The sequence below is a fragment of the Argentina silus genome, assembly GCF_951799395.1.
Source record: "Argentina silus genome assembly, chromosome: 21".
Lineage (NCBI taxonomy): Eukaryota > Metazoa > Chordata > Actinopteri > Argentiniformes > Argentinidae > Argentina > Argentina silus.
In genome coordinates, this window is record NC_139675.1 from 11763645 (window position 1) to 11781133 (window position 17489).

Consider the following 17489-nt stretch of genomic DNA (forward strand, 5'->3'; position numbering starts at 1 on the left):
CCTTCCCTTCGGCGGTTGTGACCCCCCCTCCTACAGCTCCCTCACTGCCCTGGCTGGTACCCTCATCCCTGGGGGGCTCTCCTCCCTCTCCCTGTCCCTCCCCCTTAACGACGAGACGCGTCTCAAGGAGTCCTTCACCCTCAGTAGCGCCTCCTCCTTCTCCTACTCAGAGAGCAGTACCAATACCGCTGCCTCCGCTTCCGCCCCCCCACCCGACCCCGAGGCGGAGCCCTCCGTAGTCAACCGGCCCCTCTCCCCCCCCAATGACGCCGCCAACAGGAGCAGCGCTAGCATCACCACCACCACCACCCTCTCTCAGGCCCAACGGAAGGTATCCTCCCTCAAACTCACCCCCCTCACCATCCCCGACCCCCCCTCTCACCTTCCCCCCGGACCCAACCCCCTCCCCGGCCCCCAGCCCCCAGAGATCCCAACCCCAGCCTCCCCCGCCTCCTCCTGCCCCCCACCCCCTCCCCCCCGTCGGGACTCCAGCGCCCCCCAACCCTCGACCCGCACCGCCTCCCTCTCGGTCCAGATGACCCCCCGTAGCCCAGAGCCTCCAGAGACCCCCAAACCCCCGACCCCTACGCCCGAACCCGAGACCCCGGCCGCTGCCCCGACGGCTGCCCTGGCTTCGGCCGCTGGAAAGGAGAGGAAGACCCCCCCCCCCCCGGTTCCACCGCGACCAGTGGTACATACAGTAACTGACTCCCAGACTCAGATTAGAACCGTGTTTCTGACCACATCTCCACTGAAATGCTCCTCTCTGAACAGCACTGTGATTTGATCCAACACAACCAATCAGACTAATACATTGATTGGCCGTGTGTGTGTGTGTGTGTGTGTGTGCGTGTGTCCGTACCCGTGTGCGTGTGTGTGTGAGCATAAAAGGACATGTTAACGGTTGTTCTATAGCTCACAATCACAATCTTTCACAGTCTCCGCTGTCTGGGACACACTAATTCAATCTGTCACCTTCACAGAGAAAGATAACCAGCCTGCATCCTGAGCTGTCGCACAATAACGCAGCGTTCACTTGCCTCTCACTCTGTTTCTCATGTGGCCACCGGGCGGTGGTGCGACACCCTCTAAACTGTCATCTCACCCTCCCCCCCACCCCCTGCCCCCAACCCCACCCGCTCCCCTTCCCTTCCCCTACCAGGGCCCCCCCTCCCCTGACCCCATGGCGCGACGTTCTCCCTACCACCGCCACAGCGCCGACTCCCTCGACTACCTGGCGGGCCTGATGCCCAAGACCCTCTCCCCCACCCCCTACGCGCCTCTGGACCGGGGCGTTGACAGAACGAGCGGGATGGGACTCGCCCTGGTCGGAGGGATGGGCGCGAGCACGGTTAGCGGTGCTAGCGCGGTTAGCGGCGGCGGCGGCGGCGGTGGTGGTGGCGGCCGCGTCGCCGGGGGCTCCTTCTCGCCCTCGGCCTCCCCGGTGACGGTGTCGGCCCTCAGCCACTACTCGTCGTCCACGGCGGGCCTCCTGGAGGAGCTGCAGATCTGCAGCCTGGACTCCCCCGGGGCCTCGGCCACGCCCTCGCCCACGCTCAGCCACGCCTCCGTCTCCACCTCGGCCGCGTCCACCGCCGGCCCCGGCGACGCAGCGGCACAGCTAACCTCCACCACGGCTGCCAGCGGCACTAACGTAACTATCCCCCACCCCCCCACCCCCAACCCCCTTCTCTACGGCTACACCAAGGAGGCTTGTGTTATATCTAACACCCCCCCCCCCCCCCCAAACTCTCACCCGCTCAATCGGGGGAGGCTGGCAGTGGAGGCAGACATCAGAGGAGAGGCTCCTTGTAACGCATGGAATGGAATGAGGAAAAGTATCAAACACTGTGTGCCCGTCCTCCGATTTCTGCCTCCACTGATCCTGCCCCCCCCACGCCTCTGTCTTATCTGTCAGCTTTTGGGACTGTAATTGTTGTGCAGCTCGGCTTCTTTGCAACGTCTGTGAAGTCCAACATCCGTGAATGTTTTAATGCTGTGATTGTGACAGATTTGTGGTTTTCTATGTGAATCTGTCTGGTATGTTTAACCTACTGTGTGTCTCTAACCCATAATGAAATGTGTGTTTGTAACAAGTCTTGTTTATTGGTTGACCTACAGTGTGGTAACCTGTTCGGTGTGAACCTTGTCTGTGTGTGTGTTCACCGACTCAACTGTTGTATGTGTGTGTGTGTGTGTGTGTGTGTGTGTGTGTGTGTGTGTTTCTCTCCCTCACTAACCTGTTTATTCTCTCCCTGTCTCCCCCGAAACGGCATGAATTCAAAGACACAGACACTCCTCATAAGAGAAGCACATTTTTAGAACTGATTGATATCACCGTTTGATTCTTACTCATTGACAAAAACAGCAACTGATTCTTATCACAGATTCTTTGATTTGTATAACTGATTTAGTCACGGTGCTATTATTGTACGAATTCGCTAGGTTTGGGTGTGACGTGTGTGTGTGTGTGTGTCTCTCTCTCTCTCTCAGGGTCAGATGGCTATGAATGGGAGTGCAGGACTCCCTCCGAGGCCCCTGTCCCCCCCGGCCTACCCCCCTCTCCCCGCCTGCCTCAGCCCCGGGATACACATGCTGAGCAGGAGTGCAGGTGAGTGTGTGCGTGTGTCTGTGCGTATGTGTGTGTGTGTGTCTCGTGCGGAGTGGAGGGAGAAAGTGCACTCAATTACTACACATGGTCCAGTACCATTAACCAATCACTCTCTTTAAAAGGCTCCGCCCCCCCCCCCCCCCACGCCCCCACATAAACCGCACCCCCTTCTGCTTATTCACGCTCCAATTAATAAACCCACCGTTGTGCCGGTGATTTACTCCACACATATTTTCTCCTCTCATCAGCTCCAAAACAAAATAGATTTCCATCGCCAACAAGACAATCGGCTTTTTAATGCACTTGTCTCGTTAGAGGACAGGGACGGATCTGAGATCTACTGTACCAGGATGATGATGTATTCATAGCCATTAAAGGCAGACAGAAGCGATCGATCGCGGAGCACAATGGAAGATGGAACGTAGGCAAAAGCGGGAATATGCTTTGCGGCGCACAACTCGAACACAGAGTTGTTTATAAATAAATAAAAAAGTGATAACGTATGAAGTTGTTGCAGCTCCGTTCACAGGGATAGATTAGATAAGCTTGTTTCTTTTTTTTTATTCATTTTTATTTAAACCTGTGCTTCGCGAGTGCCGTTGAGAACAGATTCCCTTTTTTACCTGGGTGAGCAAATCTGCCACCCCCCGCCCCCTCCCCTCGCTTCCCCCCTTCACTCACACACACACTCATCCCTACCCTCTCTCTTCCCTCTCTCTTCATTCATACACACACACACCCCTCCTCTTTCTCTTCACTCACACACACACACACACACACCCCTCCCCCCTCCACGCCCGCCCCCTTCTGCTCACACACACACTCATCCCCGCCCCTCATTTGCCCCTTACAGAGGGCAGCGAGTCGGTGATGCGTGAGTCGGTGGTGTCGGGCCACGCCAGCGTGAGCAGCACGGTGCCCATCGCCCGCTTCTCCGAGGAGGAGAAGAGGGTGTCCGTCATCAAGGCGCCGCACTACGAGGGCATCGGACCCGTGGACGAATCGGGCATCCCCATCGCCATCCGCACGGTGAGGAGAGAGGCTCTCTACACACACACACACACACACACATGCTCGCTCGCTCACGCACACACACACACACACGCACACACACACACACACACACACGCGTATTCTGACCCAAAGTCTTGCTGTGTTGTTGTTGTTGTTGTTGTTGTTATGTGTGTGTGGAATGTAATGTTTGGCCTGATTAGTCCTGTTTCTGTGTCTCCTGTCTGATAAGTGAGCCTGGGGAGGAGGAGTAGGAGGAGGAGGAGGAGGAATGCCTTTGAGTTGTCAGCAGCTTTAGGCCCCTTATACAGAACGCTCCCTTTCCATCCCTCTCTGCTCTCTCTCCCGCTCTCTCTCTCTCTTTCTCTCTGCTCTCTTTCTCTCTCTCTGTCTGTCTCTCCCTCTCTCTCTCTCCCTCTCTCTCTCTCTGCTTTCTCTCTCTCTCTCTCTAATTAGGAGCATAGTCAAAGCCCTGGTTATGTACTGCAGGCAATGTTGTCATCCTCGGCTGTGTGAGCAAGTGTGCGTGCGTGCGTGTGTGGTACACATCTGTGTGTGTTTGAGTACCTGTCTGTCTGTTTCCCAGAGTAGAAAAGTACTTCAGGCTCTTGTCCTTGGCTTGTAGAGTGGCTATGAAGAGCATGGGTACAGGCAGAGAGAGAGAGAGAGAGAGAGAGAGAGAGAGAAGGGTGGGAGGTAGGGAGAGAGAGAGAGAAAGAGAGGGAGACTGAAAGAAAGAAAGACACAGATGCGCTGTGTTGTGGACACATTGAGAACATTTTTCTGGCCTCTCTCGTTGGTAACCATGGCGTTGGTGGGTGAGATTGGCACTTTGTGGTGGTCAGGCCAGGGCTGTCTGGTCACACACGCACACACACACACACATTCTCTGGACTGAAAAGGACCACTTTGCTGCCCAGCCGCTGTGGTCAATGATATTGACTGGCCAACTGCCGAACGCTCTCTGCCAGTCGATGCCTCCTTTTAGAGTCAAGAGTTTGCGTGTCAAACAAACAAACACACACTTGCACGTGGATGTGGATGCACATTTTTATACTGTCACATGTCTCTTTTGTTTCTCTGCCTCTCTCTCTCTCTCTCTCTCTCATTCTCTCAGATTCTCTCTCTCTCTCCATTTCTCTCTCTCACACATGCGTGCGCACACACATTACGCACACACATTACACTTTGTCACCAAATGTATCTCTGTCAGTGTGTGTGTGTGTGTGTGTGGGTACATGTGTGTGTTCCTGCGTGGGCGTGCGTTCTGTCTCTTTCGTCGTTGCTTCCAGTCTTTCTATCTGTCTGCCTCTCCTTCCCTCCCCCCACGGTGTCGTACTCTACGCAGAACATCACCGCCGAGGACATTGAAACGCTCGCCTCAGAAACGCACAGCAGCACAACGAATCCTCAGGGGTACGCGTTTGTATCCACCGTTTGACTGACGGGAGACTGACTGATTGTTTGCGTGCTGTTGTTTATCTGTGTCGGCAGACGGTGGACAGGCCCAAGGACTGGTACAAGACCATGTTTAAGCAGATCCACATGGTTCATAAAGCAGGTAAGGGCGCCTACAGTGTGTGGTGAGATGTGAGACCTGTCCTCACAGCGTGTGTGCTCTGTCACTCACTGCCGGAGGGGGAGATCGGTCTTCCATCTGGGGTGATTAGTGGTGTGTGTGTGCGTATAAGAGAGTGTGTGCACATAAGAGAGTGTGTGTGTGTATAAGAGAGTGTGTGTGTGTATAAGAGAGTGTGTGTGTGTGTGTATAAGAGAATGTGTGTGTGTGTGTGTGTGTGTGTATAAGCGAGTGTGTGTGTGTGTATAAGAGTGTGTGTGTATAAGAGAGTGTGTGTGTGTGTGTAAGAGAGTGTGTGTGTATAAGAGAGTGTGTGTGTATAAGAGTGTGTGTGTGTGTGTGTGTGTATAAGAGTGTGTGTGTATAAGAGTGTGTGTGTGTATAAGAGAGTGTGTGTGTATAAGAGTGTGTGTGTGTGTGTGTATAAGAGTGTGTGTGTATACGAGTGTGTGTGTGTATAAGAGTGTGTGTGTGTGTATAAGAGAGTGTGAGAATGTGTATGAGAGAGAGAGAGTGTGAGAGAGGGAGCAGGAGAGAAAGAGAGAGAGAGTGAGTAAGAGTGTGTGTATATGTGTGTGTGTGTGTGTGTGTGTGTGTGTGTGTGTGTGTGTGTGTGTGTGTGTGTGTGTGTGTGTGTGGTGAGTGGGAGGAGGGCTAATGGACAGAGAGAGGCTCTGGGAACTCTGTTCAGTCTGTGTGGGCTTCACTAAATCACATAGTCAATACTAGCCTTGTTTCCTCTCCGTGGCCCAGACTGTCCTTGAACAGTAACACACACACACACACACACACACACACAGTAGAGAAATCGAGCATATTTTATGTCTGTAACATGAAAATATAGTCCCTTATCCCCCCCCTCGGCCCATCTTCAGTGAGCTTCAGTATTCCTTGTGCTGATTGGCTGACAGCCTGCAGAGCCTTACATCACTGGTGCTTTCCCTGAGATGGGCAGAATATTTCTGCTGCGTTGAAAGTAGAGAGTGAGAAAGTCACACACGGGAAGGTAGAGGAAGGGCTGCACTCAGCAGTGTGTGTGTGTGTGTGAGTGTGTGTGTGTGTGCGTGTTTGCGTGTGTGCGTGTGTGTATGTGTGCGTGCGTGCGTGCGTGTGTGTGGATGTGTGCGTGTGTGTGTGCGTGCGTGTGTGTGGATGTGTGCGTGTGTGTGTGTGTGCGCGAGCGTGTGTGTGTTAGTGTGTGTGCGTGTTAGTGTGTGTCTGTGTGTCCTACACTCTCCTTATCTCTCCTCTGCGTTTCTACAGATGATGACTATGCAGACACCTACAACGCAACGTACGCCGTCATAAACAACGGTAAGAGACTCTCCAGCGTCCCTGGAATAAGACGACACTCACAGCCGCTATCGGTTGGTCGCTCAGAGAATCCTAAGCAATGGAACCATCTGCCTCCACAGACACCTACGGCCCCCCCAGCAACCCCACCATGGCCCACCCTCCCCCGCGGACACACACCTACCGGCCCCTGGCCAGGAGCCCGTCAGACAACGGCGGGTTCCGAGACCCCTCGCCCTCCCCCGTGCCCCCGCCACCCCCACCCATGCCCTCTCTCCTCCAGCTGCGGGCACGAGACCAGGAGAAAGAACCGCACGACGCGTAAGACACCCAAAACCGTCTGGTCTAGCCGGTAGAACGAGAACATGGGTTTTATGGACTGTAATTTTTTTTTTATGTGAAGCTCCCTCCTTCTGTCCCATTCACTCCCATTGTCTCCCCCTCTCTCCCCCCCCAGTAACGAGTGGGGCCCTTCTGACAGCAAGGTGGACACTAGGAAGTACCGCGCTGAGCCCAGGAGTATCTTTGAGTACGAGCCGGGGAAATCGTCCATCCTGGAGCATGAGAGGCCGGTGAGTACTCTTTACTCTCTCCTCTCACTCTTCTATAACACTGTACTACATTGTCACATTTCAAAGCCATTAAAAACTACATTGCCCATAATCACTTTATGGCCTGTTTGACTCCGCCCCCCCCCTCCCAACACTCTGAAAAGCCATTAAAAACTACATTACCCATAATCAATTTATAGGTACCCCTACACACTGGGTAGAAGATGGCCCTTAAGCACTGATCTAGGATCAACCCCATCTCTGCATTGGGGGAAATGTAGAACTGATCAGAGCAGTCTCTAGGGGCCACTTGGTCTTTCTGTGTTCAGCTACAGTGGTCTTGACTCTGCTGCTATTGTTGGCTAGTGTGCTTGTTAATGTTAAGTAGGAAATGCCGTTATATAATGGTATGACTCTCCATACCCCCGGGGGTGAATAAACCCTGGAAGGTGTATTTATAGAAAGGTAATGGACTTTTGATTGGTAACCATGCAGAAGGACTGTTGGTGAACCTATATGATTTTGTCTGAATTTTTATCATGGTAGGAGTCATGAAACTGAATATATGTATTTTGTATGTACTCTTATGTGTATTTGCTGACAGATAATATAACAGATAATATACATCCTTTTTGAAAATAGTATACATTTTTTTCTTACCATTCCTATGCTCACAAACAAAGACATAGAAAAGCCTTCAAACCCAGTAGAGCAGCGCCCATTTTAGAACCTTTTTAGAAGAGCCGAAAGGCGAAGATGTCCTATGGTGGATGTCAGTCTCTCATATGCTCATTGTATTGATTGTTTGCTCCATGGAGGCAAGAGAGGAAGGAGAGAGAGAGAGAGAGAGAGAGAGAGAGGGAGATAAGATAAGGTGTGGATATAGAGGGATGGAGAGGAGGAGGATGGGGGGGTTGGGCGGGTGTTGGAACAATAGATAGGAAGGTTAACTGTTGTGGACTGTAGGACGTTGGTCAGGGTGATGTGTGTAGACAGCTTCTCCAGGGTTGTCTAATGTGTGAGTCAGATCAGTGGAGTCGAGACCCAGGCAGAGGCAGAGGCAGTCAGAGGCAGAGGCAGTCAGAGTCAGAGGCAGAGGCAGAGGCAGAGGCAGAGGCAGAGGCAGAGGCAGAGTCAGAGACAGAGGCAGAGGCAGAGGCAGAGACAGAGGCAGAGGCAGAGGCAGAGTCAGAGTCAGAGGCAGAGTCAGAGGCAGAGTCAGAGTCAGAGGCAGAGTCAGAGGCAGAGGCAGAGTCAGAGGCAGGCCTGGGGAAAGGACAAATAGCGATGAGTCTGTAACGCAGGTGGAGCTCCTCTCATTCAACTCGACGTCGTTCTTTATCTCTCCAACGCTCCCTCTTTCTTTCTCCTTCCGATGTGATCTGCCTGTTTGAATAGATAGAAGGAATAGTGAGCCTCATGACCTCCTCCTGGGTTCTGCTCTTAAGCGTCTCTTCACCTTGAATAGAAAATGAATACAAAATCACTGTGAGTTCATGAATAACGAATAGAATATTTTAGCATTTAAAACTCAGATTTCGAGTTTAGCACCACACAAGATTTTGGACTTGCAGTTTGTGTGTGTATGTGCGTGCGTGCGTGATGAAGAGTGTGATTCACCGCTCCCCCTGAGAGTAACCAAAGCACAAAGTGGGCAGTCTTCCCCAGCAGCGAATAAACTACATTTCCCAATAGGCACAGGGGGCAGGTTAGTCTGCCGAAGCATTGCAGTGAATCACCACTCAGCTCCACCATAAGGCTGAATCTCAAAAGTATCTCCTTGGTCCCTCACGTCCTCTCTCCTCGCCTCCTTCTCAAAATGGAGGAGAAGAAAGGAACCTTCGTCTCCAATACGTTTTGAGAAGAGGGTGAGGAGAGAGGGCGCGAGGAATCCAGGAGAGACTTTGGAGATTGTGCCTAAAGGTCCACAGTGAAGCCCATCGAGATGTGAGTGAGTGAGTGAGAGAGTGAGTGAGGAGGAGTGAGCCCCAGGACTCATTTTGTTGTGTAGGTGGTGTTCTCGAACTCAGTGTACTGAGCTCTGTCGTGAAGAAGAGAATGGAGAGAGTTGTGCTGTTCACGTATGCTGTGTTTTGCTCCAAGGGGGTAAAGTTACTGCACATTTAAAGTCGGAGTCTAGCAAGATAGTGCCCAAATAAACTGTGTAAACCACACAACATAAAAAGTGCTGTGTGGGACTAATTGTATAGGGCTTCACTGCCCCCTATTGGCAGTAGAGCAGTATTGTCCAAGCCTCCTCAACTCTGGCTTGATGCCTTTGAGACTGAATTACGGGTCTTTATGAGTATTCTGCAAAATACACTTTTTACACAAGTTTGCTCAACAATCTCTCAACCCAAAGCCTTTTTATAGACCGATGTTCTTGTCTTGTCAGCACAAAGTTGAGTCATTTGAAAGTCAATTGTAAAATCCATACGTTCAAAAAGGGGTATTCCACAATAGAATATTGTGTGTGTGTGTGTGTGTGTGTGTGTGTGTGTGTCTGTATGTTTGGTTGTCTGTGTTACTGCTTTTGTCCCCTAAATTTTCCATTTTGGACTCACTTTTCTCCCATCAACCCTTGCAGCAGCGCTCTGTGTGTCCTATCCTAACCATGAGTTCCATATCTCTCTCTCTATGTGCTTTCTCTCCCACCTGCTCTCTTCTTTCTCTCTCCTTTCACTCTCTCTGTCTCTCCTCTTTCTCTCCCTCTCTCTCTCTCTCTCTCTCTCTCTGTCGCTCTCCCCTCTCTCCAGACCTTTGAGTTAAACCCCGATGACATAGATTTAGAGAACGAGCCTTGGTATAAGTTCTTTTCCGAGTTGGAGTTCGGGCGTCCGGTAAGTGAGGACCCACCCCCCCAACCCTCTCTTAGGCACCCCCCCCCCTCCAACCCACCCACCATGCTGTGTCCCACTCACTAGGCTGGGTGGGGTTTGGGTCTGTAGTTGCTTTGGCATGCTGTGGTCTGTTATCTCTCCTGTAGCCCCCCTGTGTGACCTGTCTCTGCATTGGGTATGTTGGTTGGTTGGTTGGTTGGTTGGTTGGTTGATTGGTTGGTTGGTTTAGCGTTAGTGGCTTTTCAAACAAAATTGAACGCTGAAGCACTGCAAAACTAAAAGACAGAGAAGGTTGAAGTCCCGATTTGAACATTGATTGGTCTTGTTTACCCCGAAACATCCTAAAACCAGAAAACTCTTCCCCCCTGCATGGTGTTCCATGAATGTTTGTCAAAAATGGCAAATCTTTGACAAAATGCAGGTTCTTTTGCAGTGTGTTTCTATTGCTTTTGATGAGCTGTTGCAAAATGGCCAGCAGAACTGTGCAGAAGAAAATGATCAATAAAAACAGCGTATTAAAATTCTTAAGATGTAAGAATATCATGTGAGTACTCTTCTGCTCAGTTCTCCTGGTTCCTCTTCTGTGTCATAGCAGTGTGGTTTCTGTTTGCTAGCTTGTCTGTCTCTCTGTCTGTATGTCTGTCAGTTTGTCACTTGGTCTCAGTGGAGTTGTTGACTTGAATCGCGGTGTGGACAATTTCTCAGAGAATAGCGCCCTCTGCTGGAATGACGTGGTAACTGTATGCCAGTGGCTCTAGGTCGATGTTGCCCCTTCAGCACAGATTTAGGATCAGCTTCCCCTGCCCAAATCCTATTTATCACCATTATGGGGGGAAATCACCAAACCGACATGAGATCAGTGCCTAGGGGCAAAAGTGCATGCTATTGACGGGGCTCGAACCCCCGGGGCTTATTCTGAATGTTCAGATAGAAATGTAGTGCCTAGAACAGACATGACTCTCCTCCATGTTGAAACAGGGGATTGTGTCCAATCTATATGTTACATGTCTATCTGCAATGTTCTCCATGTTGCACCCCACCGAATAAGCCTCTTGAAACAATATATTTCTGGCAGTATCTTTCACCATGTCAAAGAGAAGACATATTTTACGAAACAAAAAAAAAACGTCTTTGTGTTCAGGATTTGAGGTTAGTTTTGAAAAGGAATGTTGTCACTAATGTTCAGCACCACTAAATCAACACTAAAACTGGTCCTGATGCCACAACTCTACCTGTCTAGAAATGCCTCTTCACTGTGCTTCCTGCCTCCTGCTCTCACAATCTGCATGTGTCTGTGAATGTGTGTTAGTCTGTGTAGGTGTGTGTGTGTGTGTGTGTGTGTGTGTGTGTGTGTGTGTGTGTGTGTGTGTGTGTGTGTGTGTGTGTGTGTGTGTGTGTTAGTCTGTGTAGGTGTGTCTGTGTAGGTGTGTGTCTGTGTGTGTCTGTGTGTGTGTGTGTGTGTGTGTGTGTGTGTGTGTGTGTGTGTGTGTGTGTGTGTGTGTGTGTGTGTGTGTGTTCCTTTGTGGTGATGGGTTTGCTATTATGCGTAGCCATAGTGATACAGTATTATGTGGGTAAGTGTGAATATGTACAGAATATTTGCTACACAATACAGTCATTGTCTGAATTAAGTAGTGTGTGTGTGCATGCGCGCGCAGGGGTGCGCTTGTGTGTGTGTGTGGTGTGTGTTTTGCGTGAGTGTGTGTGTGTGTGTGTGTGTGTGGGTAAACTCGTCCATCTCCAGTTCCTCTGTTTCTCTAACTGATGTCAATCTCTCCACACATCTCTTGTTTTTTCTCCCCATGACGCCACCACTGCCTCTCCTCCTCCACCTCATCTTCACCTCCTCCTCTTCCTCCTCTTCCTCCTCCTCCTCCTCCTCCTCCTCCTCACTGCTGCTTGGGGCCTCAAGCCTCCTAAAAAACGGCTGGATTATAATCCAGACATCTCCGCTCGGCGACTCATCGAGGTAAACACATTTCTTAATCAGCATTGGGGGAATGATGAGTTTATGGTGGGAAAACGTTTGCTAACATTGCTAATCTGAGATTTCTGAACCGCTAACTCTGTCATGCTAGCGTGCAGTGTGGTCAGCAGCATTTGTTACAGACACTCGAAAAGTCTATCTTTAGAAAGAATAAGACACTATTATATCATATAATGATAATAAATCAATATTTTGACCCTGTCTGAAAGACAAGGCTCTCTTGCTGTGTCCCATAGTAGGGCCTTTTCATATAACCTCATCTTTTCTACATCCTATCAGTCATGTGCCATTAACCATAGCCATCTTTTGACTGTGATGTTGCCGGAATAATCCATGTGTGTCTCTTTACTCTGTGTCTTCAGACAACTCACGCTCGCGGTTGCTTTCGAGTACGTTTCTGTTGTAGCTATGATTAGAAAATGGTGTGGGACAAGGATGACGAATGACAAAGATCTGAGACTCTCATCGTCCTGATCTAGTTTCCGTCTCTCAACAAACTCCTCTTTCAACAAGCCTCATATTCATTTGAATACACTGTATACGGTGTGTGTGTGTGTGTGTGTGTGTGGTGATTGTCAAGATAGGACATCCACTGGACTAACATAGGTCTGGGAAAGGTTGCTGCTGAGCCCGAGGTTAGCACCGTCAGGTCTGTAATGCGTGCGATAGGCCTGTGGGGCTGCGTTGCTTTGTTACCACGATGGAGCCGATCCTGCGAGTCCGCTCCAGGTTTTCCAGGGGAACGTCTGGCTTCTGAATCTGAGAGAGCAGTGCCTCATTCTCCCCCTTGGTCCTTCACTCTGCCTCTCTCCTTCGCTGAAGAGACCTCAAGACAACACACACACACACACACACACACAGACACACGCGGGGTCAAAGTTCGTCGTCACGGTGATTGCCGCTCGGCCCCCCCATCCCCCGTCCCCCCCCGTCCTCTAGGGCTCGAGGTGCGGCATGTGGAACCCACCTTTGCCGAGGCTGCTGGGGCAGGGGGAGTGTTTAGAGCGCGGCGTGGCGGTGGTCGCGGCGGCGGTGTGTGAGCTGAGCACGGCGTGCGGCGCCTCCTCCAGCCTTTGTTCGCGCGACGCTCACTCTTCCTCTCCTCTTTTGTTGTCTGCTGTCTTTCAGACGTCCCTGTTCATCGGCCCGCCGACCGACAGGGCTCCGGACCGACCGGCGAGGTAAGCCCAGGCCTTTCTCTCTCTCTCTTTCTCTCTCTCTCTCTCTCTTTCTCTCTCTCTCTCTCTCTCTTTCTCTCTCTCTCTCTCTCCATCTCTTTTATTCTCTTTTACTCCCTCGCTTTCGCCCTCTTGCTTTTCTCTTTCTTTCTTTCTTTCTTTCTTTCTTTCTTTCTTTCACACCAGCGGTAGGTCTTGTGGTCGCATCGGGTCACCCCCCCCCAAACTCTTTCTCTCCCTTTCCTTCTGTCTGTCTGTCTCCCCCCCCCCCTCCCTCCTTCTTCTCCTCCCTCCTGCTCTCTCTTCTTTCCAAGGACACTCATTCTCTGGCTACATAGCTCTGTTTTCACCCCTGTGTTGTGGTGGATGAGGACAAGTGTGTGCGTCTGTGTGTGTGTGTGTGTGTGTGTGTGTGTGGCTGCCTCCTCAAACCCCCCCTACCCCCCTGCATAAATTAGCCCTCAATCCTATTCATTCTGCCCTCCTCCCTCTCTCTCTCTCTCTCTCTCTCTCTCTCTCTCTCTCTCTCTCTCTCTTCCCCCTCTCCCTTTCACCAAGGCCACACTTATTCCGTCCTGTTTGTCCTGGGTGAATGGGGGCGGGCCAACGGGGGGATGTTATGAATAAGCCATGTCATTCATGGGAGTGACACGGAGGAGGGTGTTTGTTTGGCCGTAGGAGGTCGGGAGGTTGAAGGCTATCTCAATAGCATGAACAAAAGCAGCGACCCACAATGTCTTCCTTTGAATCCCCTCCGCCTAGGCTACTGGATGGACGATAACGGTGTTGATTAGTCATGATAAGTCTCATGCATGAGCTTTGTTCATTCCGCTTTTTTGGAAAGACACAATCCCTCATTTTTTGCTGCTATGTAACCCTAACCCGAAACATTGGAGTTAAACATTTATATTTTGGGTGATGATGGGGAAAGATTTTCTGTGAAACTCATCCAATTTTGACAAGCCTAGCTACTGTATTCATTGAAGATCTTATACATTATACATGCAAAACCCCCAGAGGAACCGTCTGTTCCTCTGTTTATTTTGTCCCCGTCTGGTATTGTTGCTTACATAACAACATAATCGTGACCGTAAATGACCGGTCTTTCTCCTCTGCGATTTCTGCTTAAGGTCTTTTCTGCAACAAAAAAAAAAAGAACAATCTACAGTCCTATCTGGTCAAAGACGGATGAAATGAATAAATCGAGTGTCCTTGTGTCCCCAGTGCTGCCAGTGACTACAGAAAGAGGAGGAAGTCAGAGCCATCTGTCAGTCAGCCCAACGCCCAATCAGAGCAGCACAGCGGTACCCAGGCCTCTCCTAAATCACTGGAGCCCTACAGAGCCAGCACACTGAGGAAACCTACTGTTCACTCTTCACCTACATCACCGTCTAAAGGCAAAGGTACACGCACACACACGCACACACACACACACACACACACGCACGTACACACGCACACGCACACACGCACACACACGCACGTACACACACAGACACACGCACACTCACACACATGCACACGCACACGCACACACACACGTGCACACACACACACACACACACACACACACACATACAGTACACCCAGTTACACACAGTGACATCTCCTGTCACGCTATCCTGAGGGGCTCTTCCAGGTCAGAGAGCAGATATTTACGCAATACGGTCCCCACAGCGTTTGTTGACACTGTGAACCGGGACGTAATGTGAGCTAATATTGCCAGAGTGTTACATCTGAAAATACATTTGAGTTTACAGCTTATATCTCTCTTCACAGTGATAAGCCAAATCCCCCCCCCCCCTCGACCCCTCCCTCCTCTTCTCCTCAAAACTCATTGGAGGAGAAGGTTTGGGGGGTTTCTCCCCTCTGACCCCTTCTCCTCCAATGTGTTTTGTGGAAGGAGACGAGGAGAGAAGGGGATTGGAGGGAATCGAGAAAGGACTGTTGAGATTGGAGCAGAGCGCGGGGTCATAGGAGCAGTGCTGTTCCTGTTCCTGTATCTGTTCTGTATCTGATGTCATCAGTTGTTGTCTCCGCCTGTACCGCTCGACAACAATGGAAAAAAACAAACGTTTTGAAAATGCAATGCACCTTTCTCTCTTTCTCTCTCTCTATCTCTCCCTCTCCCTCCCTCTCTCTCTCTCTCCCTCTTGCTCTTGCTCTCTCTCTCTCTCTCTCTCTCTCTCTCTCCCTCCCTCTCTCTCTCTCTCCCTCTCTCTCTCTCTGTCCACCATTGTCCCGTAATGTGTTTGTCATGATGGAATGACTGTGTTCAGGTGCTCAATATTCTGCCTCTCTCGCTCTCTTTCATTCTTCCTTCTCCCCTCTCTCTCTCTCTCTCTCTCTCTCTCTCTATTCTTGGTTAACCTCTCCTCCTCTCTTCCCTCTCTCTCTCCGCCACGCTGCGTTGGGATATATCTGTCGGTGCTGGTCAGGCGGGGAGGTGTATGACATCATGTTCTCACCTGGTTTGAGCTCCCCAGGTCCTTACCTGAGGTCCTGCCTCTCCCCCGCGCCCTCCGACCCCGCCCACCGCCATCACCATGACGACGACCCGTCCAAGCAGCGCTCCATCTGCTTCAAGAACGGCTGGCAGACGAGGCGGCAGGACGCGGAGACGTGGAGCAGCGCCGAGGACGCCCCACCCACCCCGCCCACGCCGGGGAAACTCAAGTCGCGCAGCTGCGACGACCTCCTCAACGACGGCCACCCGGGCGCCGACGCCCACAACGCCACCCGCTCGGAGAGCGTGGGCTCGCTGCTGTGCGACGACGCCCTGTCGTCGAGCCAGCCGGCCTCGCTCTCGTCGAGCCGCTCCCTGCCCCGCCCCCACCGGCGGCGGGCGCACGACGCCCCGGGCTTCCTCAAGCTCTACCGCAAGATGCACCACATCGACCGCGCCCAGCTGCTGCCCAGCGAGGTCATCCGCTCGGTCCGGGCCCGCATCCTGGAGCTGGAGAGCCAGCCGCACCTTCACCGGCACGGGCGCCTCTCCCCTTGGGCACCCTCTTGGGGCCTGGAGGTGCAGCGCGACGTGGTGCCCGCCCGCATCTCCGAGTACGAGCGCCTCATCCAGAAGTCCAAGTCCATGCCCAACCTGGGGGACAGCGAGGCGCCGTCTGGCACCACCACCCCGGGGGAGTCGTCGTCCCGGGCCAGCAGCAGCGGAGGAGGAGGAGCAGGAGGAGGAGGAGTGGGGGGGGGCGGCATCCTCGGGTGCCCGAAGCGCCGTTTCTCCATCGAGTCGTTGCTGGAGGAGGACAACAACAACGGCGGGGGGACGTCCCCCCCCCCCCACCCTCTGGACCCCCACCATCCCCACGAGGCCCGCAGGCCCCCGGAGGGCCAGCCGCGCCTGGGCCCCGACCCCCCCGCGAACCCCCACCACCAGCATCACCGCCACGCCCGGGGCTTCCCGCCCCCCACCTCGGGCGCCCTCCTCCCCAACCACGGTCGCCGGGGCGACCCGGAGTACTCGGACAGCGAGCAGGACGCGGCGGCCTCGGACCTCAGCGACTTCATTCAGGTGGAGGGCTCGTCCTTCTGCAGCGAGAGCGACTTCGACCACTGCTCCCTCACCTCCTCCGAGTCCCTCTACGGCTCCTCCTCCCACCGCCTCCACCTCCGCCACCACCACCTCCACCACCACCGCCACCACCACGCCAGCCACCAGAGCGTGGGCCAGAGCCAGGGCTACCAGCACCGCCACCTCATCAGCTCCTGCAAGGGCGGCTGCCCGGCCTCCTACACCCGCTTCACCACCATGCTGCGCCACGAGAGGGAGCGGGCGCGCCAGGAGAGTCGCCAGAGGCCCCCGCCGCAGCCCGGCCGGACCCCCCACCCCCAGGCCGACCGCCAGGCGTCCCAGCCCCCGCAGGCCCAGCAGGCCCTGTCCAAGCTGGCCTTCCTGGTCAGCCCCGTCCCCTTCCGGAGGAAGAAGGGCTCCTCTCCCCCGTCCTCCAGGAGGAGCAGCGGAGGTCACGGTCACGGCAGCGGCCGGCGCAAGTCCAAAGAGGCGGTGTACGAGGCCCTGGACGCCGCCCTGAGGGACATCTACGAACACATCCAGGCCGAGCGAGGGCGGCGGGGCGGGGCGAGGCTAGCCGACGATAGCATCCTCCGCAGGCTACTGGCCGAGCTGCTGCCGGACGTGCCCGAGCGGAGCTCCTCGCTGCGGGGGTGGAGAGGGAGCAGGCAGGGGGGGCCGTCCTCCAGTTCGTCGTACCCAGACGGGAGCCCGACGGGTTACAGACCCGACTCGTCGACGCCTCGGTTACAGTCGCCGCTCAGTGCCTGCTACGGTCACCATGCCTACGCCTCCAATAACAACAACTACGGCGAGGAGCAGGGCAACGGCAACGCACACTGCTATGCAGGTGCAACACACACACACACACACACTTCTACACACGCACACACCAACCATCGCCCCCCCC

General features: G+C 53.1%; 1 protein-coding gene across 1 annotated transcript in view; it reads left to right on the forward strand.

The window, feature by feature from the left end:
• sorbs2a (sorbin and SH3 domain containing 2a) overlaps positions 1–17489 on the forward strand; it is a 58581-nt gene that overhangs the window by 29618 nt on the left and 11474 nt on the right. The window contains exons 7-19 of the mRNA XM_083693196.1: positions 1163–1654; positions 2494–2611; positions 3465–3640; positions 5117–5183; positions 6465–6515; positions 6617–6815; positions 6952–7066; positions 9814–9885; positions 11798–11854; positions 13001–13053; positions 14275–14453; positions 15537–16231; positions 16298–17429. Of these exons, the coding sequence (XP_083549322.1) occupies positions 1163–1654; positions 2494–2611; positions 3465–3640; positions 5117–5183; positions 6465–6515; positions 6617–6815; positions 6952–7066; positions 9814–9885; positions 11798–11854; positions 13001–13053; positions 14275–14453; positions 15537–16231; positions 16298–17429 (3406 nt within the window). The remainder of the gene's footprint in view (positions 1–1162; positions 1655–2493; positions 2612–3464; positions 3641–5116; positions 5184–6464; positions 6516–6616; positions 6816–6951; positions 7067–9813; positions 9886–11797; positions 11855–13000; positions 13054–14274; positions 14454–15536; positions 16232–16297; positions 17430–17489) is intronic.